This window comes from Artibeus jamaicensis, unplaced genomic scaffold (genome assembly GCF_021234435.1).
Source record: "Artibeus jamaicensis isolate MK-2021 breed Jamaican fruit bat unplaced genomic scaffold, CSHL_Jam_final contig_525, whole genome shotgun sequence".
Lineage (NCBI taxonomy): Eukaryota > Metazoa > Chordata > Mammalia > Chiroptera > Phyllostomidae > Artibeus > Artibeus jamaicensis.
In genome coordinates, this window is record NW_026521874.1 from 10,785,847 (window position 1) to 10,811,435 (window position 25,589).

The following is a 25,589-nucleotide window of genomic DNA, read 5'->3' on the forward strand; positions in this document are numbered from 1 at the left end:
CACAGGAAGGGTTCCCAAGTCAAAGAACTTTGGAGCCCCTGCAGTCCCAACTCTGGATTAGTGTCCTGGAACCAGGAAATGGGAAAAATCCCAGCAATCTGAGCTAGGTGCTTTCTCTGACTGGGTAACTCACATCCCTTTTCTGCCTTAATTTTTCTACCTGTAAAATGAGAGCTTGACCAGTCTTTACACTCGTGCAAAGGGAATCAGATTGCCTAGTTCATTTCTCAGCTGCACCGCTTATCAGCTAACTTTCCTCTCTGTAAAATGGGGTCCTTCTGAGCTGTAAATGAGATCATGTCTGGGGAGTGCAAAGCACAGAGTGAAAGCTCGGTAATTGCTGGTGTTACTCCAATGTTAGAAAAGAGAAAGTGGAGAGCTGGCAGCAGACAGGTAGAGATATATAGTTATATTTCCAGGTGCGCCGCCCAATCTTGCCACGCCCAACCCTCCCCTTCCCACCTTTTCTCTCCCTCCAAAATGCCTTGGACTGATCACACAGTGAGATGCACAGGACCTCTTGTAGATTGTGGGTGGGGATTCAAAGAGTAAGTAACCCTTGAGAAATGACTTGACGATGCTTTTTAGGAGCCTGAAATAGAGGTGCGCCCTTTAGCCCGAGAACGCCAGCTGCTGAGATAGAAGGACATTATTATTAGATACAGAGGAAAAGATGTTAAGTATAAAGTGTTCATCTGGCTAATCACAAAAGCTTGGAAACAACTCAGCAGTCATTAAGAGATGAATGTTTGAGGGGAGCCTTTGCTTGTTTATTTGCAACTCATTTGCAATAACATGGAAAGGCATATGAAAATAAGCAAATGAATAAAAGAACACAAATTTACATACATAGAAAGAATGGTGTTAAAAAATGCCCACACCACTCCCCAAAGAAAACACCGTCAAGAAGCATTCGAAGTGTGTATGCTAAAATGTAAACAGTGTTCTTTCCGAGTCCTAGAGTTTGAGTGGTATTGATTTTCTAACTTGTCTACAAATACATCATTTGTGTGTATTTTTTGTTAGTGTATTTTTTAAGTCAAAAATATGTTTATAAATAAAACTAGAAGGAAGTAAAGCAAAATGTTAACAGCGGCTGTCTTGCGGTGGTATAGGGTCTTTCATCAACACTGTATTCCTTTAATGGGTTTTGTGTTTATTTGTGACATTGTATCCTCTCTAATGAACACAATTAGAATTATATATATATATACACACACATACATATATATATATAATAGCTAACTAAACTACATTGTTATTAGCTAGTTTTTTTTTTAAGATTTTATTTATTTGTCTTTAGAGGGGAAGGAGAGAGGGAGAGCAATGTATGGTTGCCTCTAGTGCATCCCCTGCAGGGAACTGGCCTGCAGGGAACCTGCCTGCAACCCAGGCATGTGCCCTGACTGGGAATCGAACCGCGATCCTCTGGTTCACAGGCCCATGCTCAATCCACTGAGCTACACCAGCCAGGGCTTTAAATTTACAAATATAATATGTGCTCCCATTAAAAGAAAAATTCAATCAGTATACAAAGGAATAAGATGAAAAGTAAAAGTTCTTGACCCGCCTTTACCCCTCAGTCTCCTTCCCCAAAGCAAATGTCACCGGTTTCACGTCTGTCCACGTATGTGGGGCGGTGGGGAGAGGAAGAGGGAGAGATTCACACAATATAAACGATCCTGAAACCTGCTTTGTTATTCCGCGCTCTTGGGGTATCTTTGTGTGTAGGATATTCTGTTATCATTGCTGTAAAACACCCCCACTGTGATGTCACACGATGACTTATTTCATTAATCCTGTATCAGCTGACCATCAGGGCTAATGATGAACACTAGGTTGCCGCCAGCCTTTGCATTTACTGCTGCGGCGAGCACATTTGTCCATGGCGTTCACCTTTTCCCATTCGTGTGAGTGTGTTTGTGATGGAGAACTTTAGACGTGCAGTCATGGGAGCCCAAGGGCTTGTTTCAAGGAGGTGCTATCATCCGGTGCTGGCCAGGTAGACCAGCTGGTTGGAGGGCCATCCGTATAGGCCAAGGTTGTGGTTCTGTGAGGGTCGGGCCGCATATGAGAATCAACCAGCGAATGCAGAAATAAGTGGGACAACAAACCCATGTCTCTCTCTCTCTCTCTCAAAATCAATGAATTAAATTTTTACAAACTAACAAGTTTATTAAAATACAGCTATCTAGTCACATAAATATATCTATATGTAAAACACATAAAAAGACAAAAGAATACCTCAATAGCTATGCCAAAAGAATTCATGTGGTATAAGCATACAAAACACACACACACACAAATATAAGTGAAAACCTTTGCATAGGAGTAAACCATCCAACAGCATAAACCTAAACATCCGGTGACTTTCTTTGAGGATCGTGGTGGTTTTATACTTTATTTTCTCACTGTTTTACACTGAATATAAATTTCTTTTCTAGTCAGAAAAACAACACCACAGATTTTATGAAAAACATCTTTTTTCCCTGTTTTTATTGATTTTTAAATTTATTTCTTCATTTTAGAGAGAAGGCAGGGGAAGAGAATGAGGGAAACATCAGTTTGTTGTTCCGCTTATTTACACATGCATTGGGTTGAGTCTTGCTTGTGCCCTGACTGGAGATGGAACCCACAACCTTGGCATATCTGGACGACACTCTCACCAACTGAACTACCTGACCAGGGCTAAAACATCTCTCTCTCTCTCTCTCTTTTTAATTACAAAAGGCAATACGCAGTCGTTGCAATTAGTCAAAAATGAACGTTAGGCAAAAATGTTAGTACTGTCCCTCTCCCCCAGATTCGGCCCCTTAGGAAAACAATGTTGGAGGAGTTCTGGTGAGAGGAACTCCCACACTCTTTTCTACAGCGTGTTATTTTCACACCGGAAAAGAAAGAATGAGTAAAAGACCTTTTTAAGAAAAGTTTTTGTTGTTGCTGCTGTTAATTTAAAGCCTCCCCTGTCCCTTTCGCAGGCCGGCCCCTCCCTTCCTCCCTCTCTACCGAGCGAGCTGTTTGCCCTCTTTCTGCATCCAAACATCTTGCCCTCAAAGGCATCCACTTGGGGCTCTGCTCCTTGGAGGCACCTGCGCCTGTGCCTTGGCCCAGGTTCAGCAGAAATCAAGGCCAAGCCTAGGAAGCACCCGCCCCAGTCCCAGCCCCAGCCGCATGGGGCCGGGAGAGCCAGAGCGCCCGGGCCAGGGGAGCGAGGGGCCCCGGGTCCAGCCTGGCGCAGAGCTCCCAACGAGGCCTCCCTCCCACGGGGTGGAGTCTGAACCCGCTCCCTCCCGCCCGCCGGCTTTCTCTAGGAGTAATTAAGAGTGAAATCCTCCTCCTGGTGACCCCGGTGCTCCCGGCCCGGGCTGATTTACACATGAAAGGTCTATGGAGGGCCCGGGCTTTCTCCTTTTCACATTCACAATGAGGAGCGGCCTATAAATAAAACCTCTCTGAGAAACAAGAGGCTTCAAAAATGCCTTTGTGCGTGTGTGAGCGTGAGTGCGTGAGTGTGTGTGTGTGCATGTGTGTGCGTGTGTGTGGGTGTGTGAGAGAGAGAGAGAGAGAGGAGAAGGAGAGGGATCCAGAGACCACCTAATAATCGCTGGTGTTACTGAATGGGTACTGCTCACTGTGAGTCAGGCATCATCCTTGCGAGACAGACTTGAGGGTCCCTGTTTTATAGATGAAGAAACTGAGGTTCAGGGAGAAGCCCTGTCATGAATTAGTGCCCACAGTGACTTCGGGGGGAAAAGCAGAGACAAAAAAATGGATGAGCATAAGATACAAATGATGTGCTATGTCTCTATTATGATAGTGGTTATAGGACTGTAATCTAAAAAGGGAGAATTTCACTCTATGTTAAGCATCTTGCAATAACCTTGACTTTAAAAAGTAAAATATTATAAAATGTGTACCGAAACCAAAGACACCAATGGGCCATGAGTGGGGGAGGTCCTCTGGATGGTTGGGGTCTGTCTGTGCCCTTTCTTCTAGCAAGACTGTCTCCTTATTCACTTCTGTATCCTCAGGGTTGGGGCCTGATGCTGGGGAAATGTAGATTCTCAGGAAATGTTTGCTTGCTTAAATGAATGAATAAGCTAAATAATTCCCTCTGGATCTATTTCTCTATAAAGTGAGAAACTGAGTAAACCCAAAGGCTAACTCCTCCCAATCAGCTCAGAAGTCACCTTCTCCGGGAAGCCTTCCAGATCCCCTCCCACTTCCAGATCGGCCCAGGAGCCTCTTCTGGGCTCTCAGAGCCAAGTTGTATGCCCATCCCTGCACTGATCATACTGTATAGATTTGTCTGCTTCTGCGTGTCCTTCATGTGAGTATTCAAGTTCTCGGCAGTAGGATCTGTGTTTGTTTTGCTCATCTCTGTGCTCCCAGTGCCTGGCACATAGCAGGTGGGGTATCTGGTGAATAATGAATTAGTGCATTTATTAGTTCTGGTCTGAGGTTCAAAACTGAATTATGCTGGTGTTGGCTGGAGCCAGGCTGAGGTCCAAGGCGACAGAAATGGGCCAGGGGACAGAACCAGGAAATCCCTACGCAACAGAGATGAGCTGAAAGGCCTGACTTCTAGAGCATGAAGAAAACAATCCTGCTGTGACCCCTGCAGGAAATCCAAGCTCCCTCCTGCACGGGGCAGGGGGCCCAGAAGAGAATAGGCAGACTCTTGAGGGCAGATGGTTGGGGGGGGGGGCAGCACTGGGAACTGGCAGTCTGCCTGCATCTATTTGAGGCTGGGGGCGGGGTGAGATGCGTGGGGCCCATGAATGTGGTCAGGTCCCGGCTCTTCTACTTCTTTGCTTATCGAGCAGCCTCACCAAGCCTCATTCTCCACATCTGTGTAGTGGGTAGGGAGTGTGAGTAAGTATACCTACTTCAACACATGTAGAAGGAGGGCAAAGGGGCAACCGAGATCCAAGGGCCTGCTAATGGTGTAGCTGCTCAGAGAAAGTGTGACACCCCCTAACATTGCTTTTCTTTTCTCCCAGATGTTTTTCACCCTAACTAGAGCTGCCACTCTTGAGTCCCTAATACTGAGGTTAACTATTCCTAGGGTCTGCTGGGCGCCTGCTATGTAGCAAGCCCTGTCTTGTGCACTTTACCTGGAGTTCCTCATTTCATCTTCACAGTCACATTGTCAGGCAGGGTTGTCGCTATTATTTTCCAGAGAGGAAACAAGCTCAGAGAGATGCAGTGACTTAGCCAAGATCTCTCAGCCTGCAGGCGGTAAACCTGGGATGGGAAGCATCTGTTTACCTGGGGGGGGCGCCACAATCCCCGGGAGTGCTCTTCCGAAGGCGGATTGCCGGACCTCACCTCGAAGCCTCTGAGGCCGAGAATCTGAGGTGGAGCCTGGGAATCTGCGTTTCTAACAAGTTTCCGGGTGATGCTGCTCCCGCTGGTCCTGGAGCTTACTTCGAGAACTGCGTCCTAATACTGCGGTTCCTCCACTGTCATTATCCCGATTAGGCGTGTAATGTCACGTCCCGACGATTACAACAGGCTCAATTCAAAGAATTGAAAGTCTAGTTATAGTTCATTTAGCACTTGGCACATATACTTTCATATACTTGGCACATAAAGGTGCGAAAAACAACTAGAAACTATAAACGAGCAGGAAGAAGGGCAGGATTAGCTCTGGTCTCACCGATTACTCAGAGAGATGGCTTTTTGTTAGAGGACCTTGTGTAGGAGAAGGTTCTAAAGGAAGTACTGTAACTCACTGGATGAAGAAGTCCCTGGAGCTGGCTCCCTGGATTAGCAGGCACTGGCCTTGTCAACTGCAAAAAATCCAGAAAGATGTAACGCCGGCAGCAGCTGCGGGACTCATCCCGGCCGTGTGGGCAGCCACTAACTCCTCCTGCTGAGGAGGCGATGTGACCGCGTGTTTACCAAGCGTCAGCGGGGTGGGTTCTCCAATCGGTTATTCTCGTTATTAAATCATATCATTGTATCTGACAAACAGATGACATAGGAGTGGGAAAGGAAAACCCATGTTTCTGTGGACACGGGTGAATGCTTTGGAAAGACTCTTCGAAAGTGAGCTGGTGCGCGTCATCATAAATTTGTCCAAACCCACAGAATGGACGTCACCAAGAGTGAACGATCATGAGAACTATGGACTTGGGGTGATAATGACATGTCAGTGTGATTCCTTCCTTGTGACAAGTGCCCCACTCTGGTGGGGGCATGTCGAGAATGGGGAGACTGTGCATGTGTGAGAGTTCGAGGCACATGCGAAATCTCGTGGTAATGTCGTGAATATAAAATGGTCTAAAAAGTAAAGTCTAAAAAGAAAGAGGAATAGGAAGGAAGGGAAGGGAAAGGAAGGGAAGGGAAGGGAAGGGAAGGGAAGGGAAGGGAAGGGAAGGGAAGGGAAGGGAAGGAAAGGAAAGGAAAGGAAAGGAAAGGAAAGGAAAGGAAAGGAAAGGAAAGGAAAGGAAAGGAAAGGAAAGGAAAGGAAAGGAAAGGAGGGAAGGGCAAAGCTGTATCCTGGGAGCCAAAAATAAACTTTTGTCATAAGCCACTGGGGGTGGGAGGAGTTAGTGGCCTAGACAACGAAAGACTATTGGGTAGGGATGAAGGTGAAATGCTAATCATCTGGACAACTAGAGACCTCAGATCTGCATCAACTTTCAAGAAGTCCAAACCAGAACTCCGGGGAGCGGTTCATGCAAGAGAGATGTGGGGGGAGGCCACCCAGCTGACTCAGATCAGGCTCAAAGAGAAGGCTTTGGCCCTACATCAAAAGATCGGTGAATTAATGTAGCGCAATAGGACTTTAAGTTAAAATGGAATATTTAGATCCTTTTGTAGTTCACGACAGTGGTGATTGAGTGTTCACGCTCCTACGTGAGCTGTGCCTCCCTCAAACCTCGTTAGGACATTAGCACATTACCTTTCTGACGTGAAAGAAAAAAAAGAATACTTAAAGGTTGTATTTTTTAAATCATTTTCTGCTTTGGTGGACTTTTTTGGTGAACTTACCAACTACTCCTCTGATCAGAGTGTATGAAAAAAAAACCCTACTGTAAGTTTTTTTTTTAATTTGAAAACGTGGAGGGGATGGTGCAGTTCTTAATTATTTATTGATGTCTGTTTCATCTCTCTCTCCAGCCAGTTTTATCTAACTAATATTAGCACAGCACTCTGCAGGGTACAAAGCACTTGCAAGTCTATTTTTTTCCCTTTCATTCTTACAAGTCTGGGCAGCAGTCATTGTTTCCCTCATTCTCCAGGTTGGGAAACTGAGGCTCAGAGAAGGGAAATAAAGGTTCAAGAAAAGCTACCAGTAAGGCATTCCACCGGGCGAGAACCGCCAGTTACTAGTGAAAGTGCCTGACCACCCCCAGGTCACTGTGTTAGCAAGAGAATGGGAATAAAAGCACCAGCCCTTCCCAGCTAAGCAGGAGGTTCCTTGGGGCAGGAGTTGGGAGATAAGGAATAGAGATTAAGATCGGACTCTGTCCGCATCCTGGCACACAGTAGGCCCTCAGGAAATAGTTGGTGCTCCGTGGACAAAATGAGGCATGAACGAACCTATAAACGAATGAAGTGAGAAACCTGGAGCCAGACCGCTTCTCTCTCTGGACTCAGTTTCCCCATCTTTAAGTAGTTGAAAGCTAACATTGTCCTCCTTAGGACAATGGACAGACAGACAAAATTTTATCCTCTGTTTCCGGATGTTCAGAGACCATCCTTTTGAATGTTCGCATCCACTGAACCCTGAGTGGGGATCCCGTGAACGCAAGGATCTGAGGTTTCTTCCCGCCCCAATGTCAACAATTGCAATGCAAACAACAACAACAACAATAACCATAACAGGACCCAGAAGTTTGGGGGTGTCTCCTCTGGACCAGGAACAATGCTAACAGCTCATTGAAGATCAATGAGCTGAACACCTCATTGAATCTTGTCTGGGCTCTATGAGGCAGCCATGATTAGCATTTCTGTTTTGCACATGAAGAAACTGAGGCTTAGAGGAACTAAACTTGCTCAGGAGACACAGCCAGGAAGTAGGGTCCTTGGTTTCCAGTTGAGCCCTGTGGACACCAGAGTGTGGACACTCTCCCACCTCCATTCCAGGGAAGTAGAATCATAATCCACGTGGCTCTTTCAAGGCCAAACTCCAGTTGCTGTATTTGGAGAATGTGCTATGATGCTGGCAGCCACTCATTCATTCAACAGACATGTTTGAACACCTCCTATATTCCAGGTACAGACCGGCTAACAGGGGCTCATGGTAGCCATAGTCCTTGCCTTCCAGCAGCCCACGGTTATTGCATCATTCCTCCGATGCCTCCCACACCGGATTCATGGTGCGAGCTGTCACAATGCAGATTCTCAGGCCCTACTCCAGACCCAGCATCAGACACTATGAGGTTGGAGCCTGGGAACCTGTCTTCCCAAGCTCCCCAGGTGACTTATAGACATTGAGGTGTGGAAACCCCTGGATGGAGGGAAAGGTGGCCTAGACAAGCAAAAAAGCAAGTCTTACGCAGGAAAAAAAAAAAAAAAAAGTGTTCTATGCAGATAATGGGGGTTTCCAGGGAAGCCTTTTTGGAGGAGGTAACCTCTAAGATGAGACCTGAGGGGTGAGCAGAAGTGAAGATGCCAGGGGTCAGAGGGTGAGAGGAAGAAGAGACACAGCCCAGATAAAGCCAGAGCGAGGGCGGGGGGGGGGGGCAGGTGGGGGAGAGCAACAAAGCAGAATGGTGCACCCGGGCGGAAAGAGGCCCCTGGCGCAACCTGGGGAATCAGGGGAGACTCTGAGTTTTCCAGTGCTTTCTAGGATACGAGCTTTTCAGCTGCATCTCATCTCAGATGAAGACAATGGGTGTGCGAGGGAATCGGGGCGGGCAGGGAGGAGGTGTGGTCTCCCAGGATTTAGAAGCCTGTTAGAGGTCTCTTATCAGCTGACTAATGGTGGGCGGAAGCCCAATCTTCCCTCCTCTAATCTGGATGCTGTTTTCACCTTCATTGTCAATGCTAAGCCTTTGTTTGTTTGAACTAAGTCCTACTATCTGGAGTCCTTAGTGCTTGCGGTAAATGGTGACATTTGAATAAGTGGAGGGGAATGGCTTTGTAATGGGACCCAGAGAACACCTGCTTCTTAGATCCACCTATCACAGAGGGATTGCAGGTGCTCTTCCTTCTCGGAATGACCCTCACAGCCACCAGTGGTGACTCAGCCTTGGGTGGTAGTAGGACTCTGGCCAGCCTGGATTCAAATCCCCTCCTGGCCACTTTCTGTCCCCTTCCAATACCTCAACATCCTCCTGAGACCAAAGAGGCTAATAGTACCTGCTACCTCCAAAGAGCTGTTTGGAGAGTGGGGTGAATTTTCCTATGAAATGCTTAAAAGAGTGTCTGGCACACAGTAGGACTTCAGGAAATGTTGGGTATGACCACCTGACTCACCTCCACAGGCTGGCTGGTGCCCAGGCTGGGCTGGGCAAGTATTTCTTCAAAGGGCTCACTCTCAAGCAGAGCTGGGAGCCTTTGCAGCCCAGAGGCCTTTGAGGGGCCCCTGTGCATCCCCCTGGTGTGTGGCTTCTGCCAGAGCCCCTCCCTGAAACAACTAGGCATCCTTTCAACACCCTGGAGCCCTCTCCCATGCTTTGGACCAAATGGAAACAATAAAGCTTTTCATAGAAAAGAAAAGAAAACAGAATGTTGGATATTAGGCAGACCTCAGAAAGAGTGCAAAGTGCTGAAGATACTGTGACAAAAGAAAAATGAAATGTTCTAACGGAACTTATACTTTAAGGAGAGAGATAAGTAACAAAGTAAATGAAGGAGAAACAACAACAGATGATGATTGACCAGCAGCACAGATGATGATTTGTGCTATTAAAAAGCGTGGCACTTGCTATGAAGAAAGAAGGGTTCCTTTAGAGAGTGTGACCAAGGAAAGCCTTTCCAAGGAGGTTGATATTTCAGGGGGAGCCACACCACGTGACAGGCAGCGGGGAAGAGAGTTCTGGGCAGAGGGCACAGCAGTTGCCAAGACCCTGGGGTAGGAATGAGGCTGGCTTGCTCCAGGAACTAACGGAAAGCCAGTATAGCCGGGCTGTGATCCTATCCTCGCTCTGTCCATTTCACAATGAGGGGAGGAGGCTCTGGGAGAGCAAACGACTGGCCCAGGGGGACACAGGAAGTGTTGGAGGCAACATCTGAACCTGGGTTTAGTGCGACCGGGAATGTTGTCAAACGTTTTAATGTCACCATTTCGCATCGGGGTTCAAGCTCATTCAGTGTTCATGAACTTGAATGGAGAACTTAAGTCTGATTTAAGCCTGAGAACAGGCTCTGTCAGTGGCAAGGTTCTACTAGGCCTCCTCTCACCCTGAGTCACTGTACCAACATCTGCCGATTTCAACACAGACGATGTATAGTGTTGGGATCAAAGCTACGTGCGTAACTGGGGGGGGGGCGGGGGTTAGAAATTAAGGAGAGAAACTGACCGTCCAAGGCCAGGCTCACGGGCAGGCCAGCCTCCCTCTTCTTCCTCTGCTGCTAAGTCTGTGAAGGAAAACAAGGTCACGGGTGCCATTGACATCTGCAGTAGCTCTAAAGGGTGAGCCCACGGAGCACTCAGACCTTGTAATGTATCTGTATCTGAAGTTTTTACAACAAGCCTATTTTCTTCTGGCATCGGAAGAAGAAGGACAGCAGCAAAATAACAATAGAAATATTTAGCGCAAAAATATTTTAAGGCAATTAGCGTTTATTACTGTGCAGCCTGCCATGAAAAATGCAGATGTGTGTTGCGGGGTAGTGATCACCCGGGTGGAGTTTAGGATACAGCCGTGAAGTACATAGGACTGTTAGATTAAAGACATGACATCATATTGCACGTGTCATAACTTCAAGAAACAGAGCTGCCTCGTTGAAAGGATATTGATTAAGCATCTGGTTTGTGTCAGTCACTGCGCTGGGCATTGGGATGGAGGAGTAAGCAAGACAGACAAGGGACCTGCTCTCACGGAGCTCCCAGGCCACTTAGAAGTCAGTGAAATGATGAGCACTCAGGAGGGAACAGCATAAGCAAAGGCCCTGAGGTTGGAAGGGGCTTGACCTATTTCAGAAACAGAAGACTAGTTCCAAGGAGGAATGAGGCTTCCTTAGTAAAAATGGTGGAGACAGGCAGGGATCGTATTCTTGAGGATCTTGGGGGTCGGAACAAGGCATCTGAGTTTTATCCTAAGGGAGCAGACAGCCACTGAAGGTTTGCAAAGAGGCGTGGTGGAATGGTGGATCTGCACCGAAGAAGGGCCACCCTGGCTGCTGTGTGAATAGGCCTGGAGCTGTAAAGAGAGAGACCAGCCCAGAGGCCACTGCAGGTGTCCAAGGGAGAGAGAATAGTGACCACGACTGAGCAGGGATGGAGAAGATTACACAGACATTTCAAAGTAAAATCCACTTGATGGTTCATTGAATGTAAGAATGAAAGAGGAGACTGGGAAAAAAACTGCCTCCTAGTTTGTTAGCTTGGGGACTGGGTGGCGCCATTATAAGGCCACCTACCCAATGACAAGAGATGCCTGAAATTGATAATGTAGTCAGGAGAGTCAGGCATGGAGGCAACCATCCACTTCACGTGGTACAACAAACTGAGCTAAAACAGACGCTGGCTGGGCCTCTGGGGGCAGGAAGCGGGGACAGGTAGATGCTGGGGAGCCTCCACAGGTGAAGAGATCACAGTGGATGGAGGAGACTGGAAGGATGACGACATGGTGCGGAGCTTGGAGAAGACCTATGAGGCTGACACACAGAGTGAGTGGAGGCGCCCCTGGGAGGCCCTAGGTGCCAATTGTAGGAGTCAGTGAAGAGAAATGACTTGGGCTCCAGGAGAGCAGAACCTGGTCCTTCCTGTATTTCAGAAAACAGGTGGTGAGTGTGTGAGAGGCAGTAAATGAGGCATTCGTCTCTGTAAAAAATAGCTTTGGAAGGTTCAGTAGAAAACTCTAGGATGGTAACCCTTGGAGTGAAACTCGCCGGCCAGAGGATAGGGATTAGCAGGCTTTTCCTTCTTTAAATTTTTTTTGGTGTGTGTAACTTAAACCATATACATGTATTATCTAGTCAACACTTCAATACTTAAATAATTATTATGAAAAATGTACTGATTGAAAGCAAAGACTTTGGGGTCATTCAACATGCCTCTGAACCTTGGCTCTGTCAGGCTTGTCTCTAGCTGTGTCAATCACTGCCTTGCTGAAGTTCAGGTTTTGCATCAGTAAAATGGGATAACTTTGTGGGTTGTTGGAAGTAGGGTTTTTTTTTCTGTTTGTTTTCGATTTTGTTTTGAGAGAGAGGAAGGGAGGGAGGAAGGGAGCAAGAGAGGGAGGGAAACATCCAAGTGAGAGAGGAACATCAGTGGCCTTCTTATAGGCGCCCTGACTGTGGGATCGAATCAGCAACCTTCCCCTCTGCGGGACACCGCCCCGCCCACTGAGCCATGCCAGCCAGTGCTGGAAGGTTTAAATGAGATAATAGATGTCAAGTGCCAGCACTGCAATAAGGATAGGCTAAATAGGTACTATTAGTATTAATAATTAATAATGGTTAGTCGGTTGGGCACACCCTCCAAGGAGGTCTCAGCTGACATACAAGGGTGGGTCAAGGGGAGGGATTTGGAATCAGACACAGCTGAGGTCTGGCTCTCTAAATGAGCACTACTTCGCTAAGCCACAGTGGCCCTCCTATGCAAAATGGGACGCTAACGCACCTCCCTCCGCAAATCGGGTGGGGGCAGTGAGTCAACTGCCAAGTGCATTGCCCTGTGAGTTATGTTATGAAGATAAATATTTTCAGGAAGGCCTCTCTCTCTTTGTCTCCCAGGCCCAGATGGCCTTTTAGTCACTCCTCTCTGCTCCCTACTGGAGGGGTGTGGGGGAGAGGGTAAGGTAGGGTGGGGGAGTATTTTCCGAGAAAAGAAGCTTTCTCTTCTTGTTCTAATCTAGGGAAGCTTCAGGAAAAGTCTCAGAGGCAAGGCCTTAACAAGGAATCCCTGAGGTCCCGCCCAACTCCCTCTATTCCTCTCGTAGGTTCCACTGCCCTCCCTCCTTCAGGGATCCGGAGACCAGACAGCCACGTTGAAGGTCGCCGGCACTACTCATCTCTCTAGCCAGACATGGGGGCGGCGCCCGCACATGTGGAGCCTGCCACCCACAGGGAGAGATAGGTACTGCAGGCGCGGGCGCCAGAGGAGCCCCCATGCTTGTCCAGTCACCTTTCGGTCAATATTGACTCAGTGCCTTTTCTGCGCCAGGCCGCCAGGCGGAGGAGGTCCCTGCCCTGATGGGGCTTACATTCTAACAGGACCAATACCAGCAACAGAAGCTGTAGTAGCAGCTTCATAACCTGCTTTTTGGTGAATGCCTTTGTTCTTATAACACAGTATATATTCATTGTAGAAATGTAGAAAGAAAATAAAAAATCAGACATAACTTTGGTTAACATGAGAATATAACCCTCACAGTATTTTTCTATGCATTTTACGTAAACGAAAATAGCCCTGGATGGTGTGGCTCCGTGGATTGAGCACCGGCCTGTGAAAGGAAGAATCTCTGGTTCGATTCCCAGTCAGAGCACGTGCCTGGATTTTGGGCCAGGTCCCTAGTCGGGGCCACGTGAGGCGCAACCAATCTGTTTCTCTCACACATTGATGTTTCTCTCCCTCTCTTTCTTCCATCCTTCCCCTCTCTCTAAAAATAAATAAATCAGTCTTTTAAAGAAACCAAAAATATACACGTCGTAATATTTGTAGCATGCTTTGTAGTGTTTAACAGCTTTATTGAGATGCATTTTTCATACTAAACACTCGCTTTGTTTTTCACTTACTGTAACAGTAGCTGATGGATAATAATACGATGTGAATTGCTGCTATTTGTTGAGTGAGGTGCTGAGTGTTTTTACACACATCATCACGTTCGGTCCTTCCAACAACCTTCTTAGGTAAGTGCTATAATTTTCTCCATTGTCTGATGATGAGGTAAAAGTGTCTTCAGACCAAAAACAATGCAAGCAGCACCATGAGATATAAACACTTATAATAGGGTAATTTACCTACAGGAATGTAGGGTTGGAGTGGACAGACGGCCTTCCAATTCTGCACAAAATATTCTCTGCTACCAGACCCCTGTGAGATTACTTTACAATTTTTTTTTAGAGAGAGAAACATTAATTTGTTGTTCCACTTGTTTATGCATTCATTGATTGATTCTTGCATGTGCCCTGATGGGGGATTGAACCCACAACCTTGGCAGATAGGGATGACACTCTAACCAACTGAGCTACCTGGCCAGGACATGTATTTAAAAATAGAATAACTTAGATACTAATGATTGACAAGACAAAGGCACCAAGGCCCAGCACATGCCAGGTGCCCTACCTCCTGGTGCTCGGAGATGGTCATAAACAGTAGCATCACTTGTTTGATATTTATCTCAGTTGTCATGCCAGTACTCTGTTACTAACAAAAATGCTTATGGCTACATTTTATGGAACACAGATAATCATCAACTAGAAGGCTTTCATGGGTTTGCTGAACACAGTGAGGTTGGTCACAGGTCACAGCATGCAAACTTAAAGGTGGAAGAAATCTGGGAAAACAAAGATGGCCTTAGCCTTGTTCATACCTATATCTGCACACCCATTCTTCAGATGAAGAGACTGAGGCATAGAAAGGTAAGTGATTTGTCCGGCAAAAGTAGCAGAGCCAACATTTTAATCCAGCTCTGTCTGAAAACCTGAGTTCTTAAGCATTTGTTATGGCTACTCTGTGCCAGGCTGCTTGCAAAGTTAGGGGGAATCTGAAAAACAAAACCAAAAACAAACAATGTGTGTGTGAAGGGGCATCACCTGGAGCTCACTGTGGAAATTGAAAAAAACAAAATGGAATAGTCTTCATATAAGGTAAAGTGAGCTTAAGCACCATCAGGGACCCAGAGACTTGGGGGCACAGTGCAACCAGGAAAGGCTGGTTGTAGGAGGTGAGGACTGGGCGAGGTATGTGCAGACTGAGATAGACAACAGAGTGGGAAGGGCATTACCAGCCAAGAGGGGCCAGCCTGAGCAAAGCCTTAGGTCTAGACAAGCATATGAACATACACAGGAACCAGAAAGGAAAAACAGTCAGGTTCTATGATAGTAGACAGATGGGTGATGCCTAGGGTCTGTCCTTCAAAACCTGACAGTCAGTTAGGAGAAAGGCTGTGGGGGAACCACAGAAATAAGCCACAGTTACCCTTCACTATGCACTCTTCACACGCCAGGTTCTCTGCCTATACTATACTGCTATCACCTTATGCTCACAACAGCCCTGGAAGATTGGCAGGAATCCCATTCATAAATGACAGAGTCTCCGAAAGTGTCTTGGACCAGGTCCTCCAGGCAGGGACAACTAGGGCCGGGAGACACAACCCAGGAGGCTCGGCGACCAGGTCTGGTGCTCTAACCGGCACCACTACACTTCTTCCTGCTCTGAATGCCCCTGTCCCACCCCAAAGAAACAGATGGTCGCACCCAGGCCCCCTACGCAAGCCTCTAGGGCTGCCCCAGCCTGGGATCTTTCAAAATGCAAAGCTGACCAGGTCTCTCCTTGCTTCAAACCAAAACTCCTCAGACCCTGAGGATAAAAATCCGAGCTCAGCAAGGCTTGCAGGACCCCTTAAGTTCTTGCTCTCTCCCTCCCCTTGCACCTCCAGCTTTAAGGCGCTGTTTGGGATTCTGGGTATAGCACCCAACTATTTTCTCTGTGGTGATGTCTGTCTGGAACACTCATCTCCCTCCCAACCAAAACTTGTCCCTGACTTACTCATGTTTATATGGAGAGAGATGCCCGTGACTTTGATACCATCTCCTACAGGAAGCCTTTCCTGGCTGCCCCTCCAAAGTCCACCTATGCCCCGCTGCTCTGCTGCCATAGACTCTCTGCTCACTCTGCCCCTTGTACTCATTTTGTGCCAGGCATTGTGCTAAGGTCCCTTGAATTATCGAAGCAGTGTTGCATAGTGGTTACATGTACAAGCTTTGAGGCCACATTTCTGGATTTGAATACTGACTTGATCACTTAAAGGGCTAACAGGCAAAGGACATAACCTCTCCTTGTGCCTCGGTTTCCTCATCTATAAAATGGGGATAAGAATAGCATCTATCTCATGGGAGGATTATAATGACCAAATTAATACATGAGAAGGGCCCGGTATATAGTAAGGGCTTAATAAATGTTAGCTAACATCTATTAGCCTGTTAAATCCTTGTGTTAACTTCAATTCATAGGTGAGGTCTAAGACATGACTTGACTTGCTCATGAGTACATAGCCAAGTCGCAGACCTGGGACTTGAACTTGATACCAAGGTCCAGGCTGTACTGCCTCCCACTGTCAAACCCATCACGCGAATTATAATAGCTGTTTACTTGTCAGTGTCTCCCTCCAGGCTGGGTGTTCCATGAGGGTCACAGCTATCTTGGCGCCCCAGCCCAATGACACATTTGAGATTCTAATTGGATGAATTAATGATGCTGTGCAGCTCAGGCAAGTTATTCAGAGGATTGAGACAGTGGTCACAACACCCTGGCTCCCCTGCAGCCTACATGGAAAAATGCCTCAGTGCCTTCTCCTAGGATTAGCCTCTTGGTGGACAAATATTCCCTGGTCCGGGAACTAGAGGTGCTCTTAGCTGGGAGAAACCACAGTGGAAGCAGCAGGCTGGATGCGCCAGATAAGCTTTCCCTTAAGCAAGCCCTGTCCTTGGCTACGCAGCCTCCCCCAGTCTTGCTCCGATACCTCCCCCATCAGCAGCTGTCCCCGTGTTAAGGTGCCCACCCACCAGCAACCTGCTTCAAGGAAATCAAGCATCAGAGAGAGAGCCTTAGTGGGTTCAGTGCAAACATAAATATCATCAGCTGCCAGAGAGGATGACGTCAAATCCAGGGCTGGCTGGCTGTGGCCTTGGGGCAGCTCCCTGCACAGAGAGGCCTGATGTCCTCAGAGTCACAGTGGTGGTGGGGGTAGAGGGTGGGGCACAGCACACACAGGGAACTGCCAGCTCAGTGCCCTGAGGATGCATTTGACGGTTCTGTCCATTCTCAAGGACCCCATGACTTGGAATATTTTTCTTTCTAAACCCACTGAGGTCAGAAATTAAATAGTTGCTCCTTTTCTTGTTCTGTGTTCAAAGCACCCAATCAGCATGAACTTGACAAGGTGACCTTTTGGAGTTGGCCTTGATCCACCCAAAGCAAAATCTGTGTGGCTGTGAGGTTAAAAGAATTGACTCAAGTCCCAGAATGCCTGGGTCCGCCACTGGTCTAAAGCTTTGTGATCTTAGGCAACGTCCTGCACATCTGAGAGTCTCAGGTTCCTCGTATGAAAAATGGGGAGAATAGTATCCATCTCATAAGAGATAACAGGTCATGATTAATGTATTTTTACTGAGTGTCTGTCCTGCACCAAGTGCTGGGGTGACACCAGTGAACAAAACATAGTCCACGAAGGAAGACAGGCAATAAACCAATAAATATTTAATAGGTCAGATGGTGCTAAGTGCTATGAAGATAAGTAAGGCGTAGTAAGGATAAAGTGTCAGGATCAGGAGGAGTTATCTCACTCGGGATAGTCTAGGAAGGCCTTTCTGGTAATATGAGTTCTGAACAGACCCCTGGTTGAAATATGAAAGCAATTCATGGGGAAATCGGGGGGGATACTCTTCAAACAGAGAAATGAACACGTGTCAATGTCCTGAGGTAGGAAAGGCAAGAAGGCCAACGTAGCTGGAGTGAAGTGGGCAAGGAGATGGGTAGAAAGGGTGATGTCAGAGAGGTAGCAGAGGGCAGGGTGTGGAGGGCCTGGTAGCCCACTGTAAGGACTTTGGCATTTACTTTGCGGGAGATGGGAATCCACTGGAACATTTTGAGCAGAGGAGGAAAATTATCTGACAGGTTTTAAAGGATTCCTCTAGCTGCCGTGTAGAGAATAGACTGTGGGGGGACCAAGTAGCAGAAAGACCAGTTAGGAAGTTGTTGCACTTGTCTAGGTGAGAGATAACATCTTTGATTAAATTGGTAGCAGTAGGTGGTAAGAAGTGGTCAGATTCTGGATGTCTGAAGGAAGAGCTGTCAGGATACGTAGACGGATTGTAATGTGTGGAGTGTTTGTATGTATGCATGATCGTGAGAGAGAGACAGAGAGAGAAAGATGACTCCACAGTGTTTAACTTGAAGAATGGAGTGGGCATTTACTGAAGTGGGGGAGACGATTTGGACACAAAATAAGTGTTCCGTAAATATTAGTTATTCTTTGTATTAATGATTTTGGCTTCCTAGGTTGTCTACACTCGGTGACCCAAGGCTTTGCAAATGTTGAGCATGCCTGGCAATAACACCAGCGGCATTATGCCTGAGCAGGTTCTCTGTGCTGAGCATGACACACAGAATCTTATCCATGTCACCCTGCACGGCATAAGAAAACCCTCTGAGAAAATGAGCATTTATTGCATTTTTAACATAGTCTAGGCATCAAGAATTTTTTACTTCCTCCTGTCTCTCCACCACTAGCATGTAGGCTGCATGAGAGAGAACTTATAGCTGCTGTGTACTACTGCACATGCCTGGAACATACTGGGAACATTGGTTAATATTTATCAAATGAAACTTCATTATTATAGATGGAGGGTGAATAATGTCCTAAGGTAGAGCAGAGTTTTAATACATATTTGTTGGATAATAAATATTTGTTGGATATAAAGGAGTGTTACATTCCCATTTTAGAGAAGAGGGAACATTGGGTGGCAGAGGAGAGATCTGACTCAGAATTTCCTGATGCCTGGGCTTGGACCCTTTCCATGGCCGCAATGTGGGGCCTCACCTCATATACTTTCTGGCTGCGTTTGAATAACATGCAAAAAACCCAGGCTACTCAGAGAAAGATCTAATGCTCAATCAGATTGTGAAGCTCTAGTAACATGATCCTAAATTTTTGTCTTCATAAAATGCATGACCTCAAAGTATTCATTTAATCTAACTTACCCAAGGTCACACAGGCTATAAGGGAAGAAAACAAGATGCAAACACAGTCTTCCCACACCAGTGTCCCTGTTTGCTTCCCTAATCAGGGTTTCTTGACCTGGTACACAAGGACTCTTTCAGAGATCTCCAGATGTACTTTGCAGTACCTCTGCCCCTCAACACTGTCTGCTAAACATGTGTGCTTAGGAGCAGGTGCATTTTGGGGGGAAAGAAATGATAGCTTTCATTATGTTATTTTTTTAAAGATCTTAGAGAGAGGGGAAGGAAGGGAGAAAGAGAGGGAAAGAAACATCCATTGGTTGCCTCTTGCACCCCAGGGGACCTGGCCTGCAACCCAGGCAAGTGCCTTGACTAGGAATTGAAGTAGCGACCTTTTGGTTCACAGGCCAGTGCTCAGTCCACTGAGCCACAGCACCCAGGTCCTTTCGTTATATTTTAAAAGTTGCTTATGATAAAAAATATATACTTTTATATGTACTTTTATCTGCACTCGCTGGTGTGGCTCAGTGGATTGAGTGCAGGCCTGTGAACCAAAGGGTCCTGGGTTGTATTGTCAGACAGGGCACGTGCCTGGATTGTGGACCGGATCCCCAGAAGGGGGCATGTGAGAGGCAGCCACACATTGATGTTTCTCTCCCTCTCTTTCTCCCTCCCTTCCTCTCTCTTTAAAAATAAATTAATTTAAAAATTATTTTTATAATATGTATCTATTTTTAAAACTTTTTAGATGAGTAGGAGAAAAAGGAAGAAACGGGGGGGGGAGACGCCAAATTTTGTTTCCCATTGCTGTTTATTCATTCATTCACTCACTCATTCATTCATTCAGCAAACTTTTATTGAGCACCTGCTATGTTCCAGGCACCATTCCAGAGCCTGGGAATGCTCCAGTGGGGCAAACTCTTGGCATCAGAGTTTATATGTATTATCAAGGGACACAGACAAAACAATAAAGCTTTTAACGATTATGTCAGGCTCCATGAAAAAAAACACGGGGTCAGAGGACGAGGAGGAGGACTGGCATTTTAGATAGGTGTTTTGTGCGGTCCACGCACTCCCACAAAGGGAATAATCACGGATGCCACAGTGCCACCTGTAACCTTTCCTTTGCGCTTAGCTTCAACAAGGTGGGGAGGTAGGGAAGGAGTAGTGCACACGGAAGGTTCAGGGCGCATGCTCCCTTCAGCTCCAGGGCTCCGAGTTTTTTGTTGTTGTTGTTGTTTTGTTTTATTTTTTTTGTTTTTTGACAAGGACTCAGTCAGCGAGGGAGAGTGCGCAGCCTTCTCCGGTTAAAAGGCAGCGCCCAATAGTAACTTCCTTTGAGATTGGAGTCCCGCCTCCACAGCTTCTCCTTCTGCTTCCGCTTCCGGCGTTGAGGAGGTCCTGGTCAAAAATGGCAGCGGCAACTGGTTCCCGAGTTTCTGCGCTGCTAGGTCGTTTCCGGCCTCAACTAGCACGGTCTATGTCAAGTGGTGCCCATGGCGAAGAGGGCTCAGGTACTGAGGCTGGAGTCTGTGGGGCGGGCTTCAGTCTCAACTGCAGCGAGCTGGTGCAGGGCTGTGACCTTGGCTTGAGGCTTAGGGGGAGGGGAATAAGACCTGGGCGGGCCCTCGCTGCAGGCCTGAGCTGTCTTGCCCCTTTGCAGCTCGCATGTGGAGGGCCCTTACCTTCTTCGTTGCGCTCCCCGGGGTGGGAGTAAGCATGCTGAACGTCTTTCTGAAGTCGCATCACGGAGAGCACGAGAGACCCGAGTTCGTCGCCTACCCCCATCTCCGCATCAGGTCCAAGGTACGCCCTTGTATTTTCTTGGAGTGTCCGTTCTCCGTTCATTCCAAATGCCCTCGTCCAAGTTCTAAATTCTCTAAAAGCGTGGATTCTGGGCCTGTATAATTTCTCATTTAATAATACCAATTTTTATTTTCTCCTGTTTTATGGAACGTTCCGTTCCTGAGACCTGGGGGGGGCGGGCGGGGAATGTCAGTCACTTCGCAGTTTCTTCTTTAAAGTTATACAGTAAATGCCCTTGATGCCCTTGAGTTTTCCTTTTACGATTCATACCACCTCTTCTGATACTGTTCTAAAACAGCTGGTGGTTGTTTAAAACTTGGAGGTTTGGGAAACTTTCTTAGAGTGGCAAAGTCGAATGTGGTTCAACTTCCTAGGACCTGGACACCTGGCAGGCACTAGCTGCAATGAATAGACTGACACCTTCAGTTCTCCTTTAGGCTATATATCTTTTCAACTATTTTATCCTTTGGCTGTTGATGTAGTTATAACATCATTGGTTTTCTGTTGTTTGCTGTATTCTTAACAAGATCCTCTTCTGGTTCTTTAATGACTGTTAGATCATTTAGTCCAGGTAGTACTGGCCTCATAGAAACTTAGGCTAGATTAAATTCAGAAAGAATTGGGCTGTTTGAGCCCCACTCCCACCCTTGAACAGTAGCATTAGAAGCCATAAAGCAAGGTTTGTCGCCCTCAGTACTATTGACATTTGAAGCTGGGTAATTCTTGCAGGGACAGGCTATTCTATTCTGTCAGTTGTAGCATGTCTAGCAGCATCCTTGGCTTCTACACACTGGATGCCAGTAGTACCTCATCCTGCCTCAGATGTCTCCAGATATTGCCCAGAGTCCCTGGAGGGGCAAAATCCTGGGTTGGAAACCACTGCCCAAGAGCAGTGCTTTTCAAAGGTAGCATGTGAGTGTTTTCTGCCCAGTACCAGACCTCTGCCATTCCCATACAGGCGATTTGAGGATGACACTTTCTGATATACCAGTTACCAGGCTTATAAAAACAAATTTGAGTTTGCTTTTCCTTTTATCTACTTCAAGGGTTCTCTTGGAAGTTATAAGAGCTCCCTTAAATTATGGTAAGGCTGAAGTACGCCAGGTAAATAGACTGATTTCCATTTTGTTTTATGTATTATCTGCCACTTCATCTGTTTAAGCAGTTCATGGTGATGCTGTCTCTGAACTATTTTTTGGAATGGCCTAACTGACATCTTCACTCCACAGCCCTTTCCCTGGGGAGATGGTAACCATACTCTGTTCCATAACCCTCATGTGAATCCACTTCCAACCGGCTATGAAGATGAATAAAAAGAACCTGGACCACTGCCCACTGGGGACCACAGCGCTGGTTTGGACCATTACTCTGCACATGGACCAGAAAAATACATGGGACCTTAAGCTGACCTTCTTTCCTAATATCAAATGATGACTAAAGTATACTAATCTTCCATCTCTTTGCTAATAGTAGGAGGTGGCTTAAATAAATAACTTAGTCATGAGCTCAGCTGCATTCATTGGTGGTGTTTTTCTCTTAGAATGAGCATTAATGTTATCTCTGTTTCTGCAGTGAAGAACTGGGGCCGCTGTTTAGTTTCCAAGTCCAATTCAGGCTTCTGGATAACAGTGCCTCTCCTTGGTCTCTTGTGCCTGGGGGAGGTAAAGCAAAGGGAGTGGAGCTGATCATCAGGATTGGGTCCTGACAGACACTGTGTGGCCAGTAGCTGTTGTTTTTTTAAGATTTTTTTAGAGAGGGAGAGAAACACCAATGTATGGTTGCCTCTCACATGCCCCCTACCAGGGACCTGGCCTGCAACCCAGGCATGTGCCCTGACTGGGAATCGAACCAGCAAACCTTTGGTTTGCAGGCCAGCATTCAGTCCACTAAGCTACACCAGCCAGGGTACGTGGCCAGTAGTTTCATCTAAAAGAGGTATTTGGTATTCTCAAGAGGAAGTGCTTCCTCTGTATCTCAGCTTTCTCCTATCCCATTCCATCAGCATTTGCTGCAGAATACTCCCTGTACTCAGATCATTTTCTCCCCTTGGAGGTTGGAAGGGTCAAAAACCTTTGGAGAAATAAAGGTATTATCTTTGAAGTAGCTGAGATAGTTGGAGGATGAAGTCAAAATAGCATGAGGAACAATAAACCAAAAGTTTTCTCTCAGTAGTAATTACATTAAAAGAACTTGGTTGGCCTGGAGCCAATTTTCTCAAGGCTCAACCAGACAGTTATGTGGTAAGATTCAAGAAGCTACGAGGTTTTGGTGTTAGCGAATACAGAAGACTGGCACTGCGCAAAAGTGAGACACATAGAAACCTAGGAAACATAGAAAACCATTTACAGTCACGAAAAAAGAATGCCTGTTGTCTCTGCCATTTGGTGATGTAACGACAGCCTACGCTTCCCTGTGGAGCTGTTGTGTTGTGGCCCATCTGAGTTCAGGACAGATGTACTCATCCTCATGCAGCTTGCTGTCTGGCCTCCCTCAGCTGGGTTCCAAATAGTCTTTTATAATCCTTGTAAAATGGACCTTAAAAAGTCAAAATATAAATGCAGAATGTTTTGAAATGACATTAGGGACTGGTTACGTTAAACTTGGAGTAGTAATCGGTAAAGAGTAACAGAATTGAGGCTTTCTTTAAATCAAGTTTTATACTACTGAACCAAATTAATGAAGATAGTTGTAGCAACTACATGACATTCTAAAGGATGTAAGTGCGCACCTGATCCTGACCTTTTCTGCCATTACATAAACATTTTAAGATATCTTTGTAACTGTAGAAATAAACTTTACAAGTCAGTGAGGTTTCTAATTGTTATATCATGCAACCCAGCTTAGATAAATCATAACTTTTTCTTCACCTTTACATTATAAGACAAAACTCCCCCCAGTGTATTTGTGGGATATGTGGGGTAATGGGGTAATAGCTATTCTATAAAGTGTACTGAGTTCCACGGGGCCAGTAATGCTAGAAACTAAATGTTACAGTTTATTCCATCTTCATGATTACAGACATTACAGGGCAGGGTGGGTAAACAAGGCAAATAAAGCAAACTCCTTTCTCCTCCTGTTTGACCAGATACAGCATTTTGGCATTTTGATGATACACAGGTTGACTTAATTAATTCATTGACTTAGGTCGAAAAGCTGGCAACAGCAAATCTTTGCAACGTAGGATCTTCCTCCAGCGACCTCAATGACTGAACTGTACTGTGAGCTCTGAGTGGTGCTCACTGTAACATTCTTGGAACTTTCATGTCTTGATCTTGACACCTCTTGGTAAGGCTGGGAATTGTTAAAAGGCCTCCTGGCTAATCCAGTCCACCAGCAATCTTAACAGTTAACTCACTGTATAAAAATAAAACTCCCAAGCATTGACTGAAACTGCTGTCCTGAGACCCCTTTTCAGAGAATTAGCTCCTGGAGAGGAAAGAGGCCCTAACCAACTATTTCTGTGACCGCCCCGCCCATACAGTATACCTACTGTCCTTCGAAGCATAACTCAGAAGGTCAGGTGACCATGATCATCCCAACAAGTTTATCAGTATTTACATACAAGTATATTTAAAGCTGATCCCAGATGAAGTATTGTAACCATAACCCCCAGAAGTCATTCAGTTTTAGTGCGAGTTCCTGCAAGATGCCCGTGAAAGCGAGAAATCGTCCCAAAGTAAAAAGTGATGGTTCATCATCTTTTACAAGTGAGAAGAAAACATCTAGAAGGAGGGAAACACCCGCCCCAAACACACACCAAACTCCTCATTAAATTGATGGCTCTCTTCACAGTCTTAACACCATCCAGAGTGCTCAATTTCCTGATTTGAGCAGTCCATTTTCAAGGTGACTGTCAAGGTCAAGAAGAGCTTTCAGGCTTTTCTCTACCATGGCCCATGAACTCCAGTCCTTCAATGGGGATCTCTTTCTCCTTTATTGCTTTCTGATGGGAGCAGAAAAACATTATAAAGGTCAATATGAAGCTTACTGACTTTGAGCAAGCTTCACTTCCTGTATGCAGACAGAATAAAGACAGCAACAACTGGAGTGAGGAAGGGTAGAAAGGAAAACAGACCAATGAAGGGATAATAACAAAAAAGGAAACCATAATGGCTAACAGGTCAGAGAGAGGCTACCACCCTGCCCCGCTCCCAAACAATAATGGAAAAGTGCACCACCGCAAAAATCAAGGCAACTCGATTCTAGCGAACTTGGCCTAATCACTTCCGATTTCTGGGCGTGAGTGTTCCACTTTTCAAATACGAACTATGCCTCTTCTGCAAGTTTAAGATGACCACTAAGTGAACCAAAGAATGCCCCTGTGCTCCGTAAAAAGTAAAGCGCTACCAAACATTTAACTTTGTCACCAGGAGAGATACCAGGCAGCCTTCGTGGTGGCGGCAGGAGAGAGAACTCCTGTCCTCTGCCACTGGCCTCATTGACAAGACTTTTCTCCACCCTTCCCGTCCCAACCCCCGCAAGATACGAGGCTTGAGGCCGTGACACAGCGGAGAACGCGGGGTCGAGGGTAGGGACGACGGCCGTGGCTCACCTGAACACACTGCTGGTAGCGCTTGAAGAGCTCGGTGCACGGGTCCCCGGAGGCGTCCCCCTTGAGGAACTTCTCGGCAAACCACCGGTTAAAGCACTGATCATACTCGCGCTTCATGTCAGTGCATCCCTCCCCTACGCTGTTCATGGCGGCGACAGTGGCGGCGCACTGATGTCATCATTCTTATGCAAGTCGCTCGGC

General features: G+C 46.5%; 2 protein-coding genes and 1 non-coding gene across 3 annotated transcripts; 2 read left to right on the forward strand and 1 right to left on the reverse strand.

Moving 5' to 3' along the window:
- Window positions 1-6,819: 6,819 nt before the first annotated feature.
- On the forward strand, window positions 6,820-6,923 carry LOC119057498 (small nucleolar RNA U13). The gene has a single exon (XR_005084103.2). It is a non-coding gene; the product is annotated as a small nucleolar RNA U13 (small nucleolar RNA).
- A 13,475-nt stretch (window positions 6,924-20,398) lies between these two features.
- Window positions 20,399-22,340, forward strand: LOC119057477 (cytochrome c oxidase subunit 6A1, mitochondrial). Its single transcript, XM_037156273.2, has 3 exons — window positions 20,399-20,544; window positions 20,694-20,836; window positions 22,066-22,340. Exons 1-3 carry the CDS (start codon window positions 20,442-20,444, stop codon window positions 22,147-22,149), a joined length of 330 nt encoding a protein of 109 aa, XP_037012168.2. The 5' UTR covers window positions 20,399-20,441; the 3' UTR covers window positions 22,150-22,340.
- Window positions 22,341-23,808: 1,468 nt separating this feature from the next.
- Window positions 23,809-25,574, reverse strand: TRIAP1 (TP53 regulated inhibitor of apoptosis 1). Its single transcript, XM_037156130.2, has 2 exons — window positions 25,389-25,574; window positions 23,809-24,779 (listed from the first exon to the last, which is right to left on the reverse strand). Exons 1-2 carry the CDS (start codon window positions 25,533-25,535, stop codon window positions 24,696-24,698), a joined length of 231 nt encoding a protein of 76 aa, XP_037012025.1. The 5' UTR covers window positions 25,536-25,574; the 3' UTR covers window positions 23,809-24,695.
- Window positions 25,575-25,589: the final 15 nt, after the last annotated feature.

Bases quoted from the DNA above. Each gene is read 5' to 3' on its own strand.
- LOC119057477 (XM_037156273.2), top strand. From the start codon at position 20,442: ATGGCAGCGGCAACTGGTTCCCGAGTTTCTGCGCTGCTAGGTCGTTTC. The intron at 20,545-20,693 runs GTACTGAGGCTG...GCCCCTTTGCAG, and splicing joins CCATGGCGAAGAGGGCTCAG to CTCGCATGTGGAGGGCCCTT. The intron at 20,837-22,065 runs GTACGCCCTTGT...TTCACTCCACAG, and splicing joins ATCTCCGCATCAGGTCCAAG to CCCTTTCCCTGGGGAGATGG.
- TRIAP1 (XM_037156130.2), bottom strand. From the start codon at position 25,535: ATGAACAGCGTAGGGGAGGGATGCACTGACATGAAGCGCGAGTATGAT. The intron at 24,780-25,388 runs GTGAGCCACGGC...TGCTCCCATCAG, and splicing joins GCTACCAGCAGTGTGTTCAG to AAAGCAATAAAGGAGAAAGA.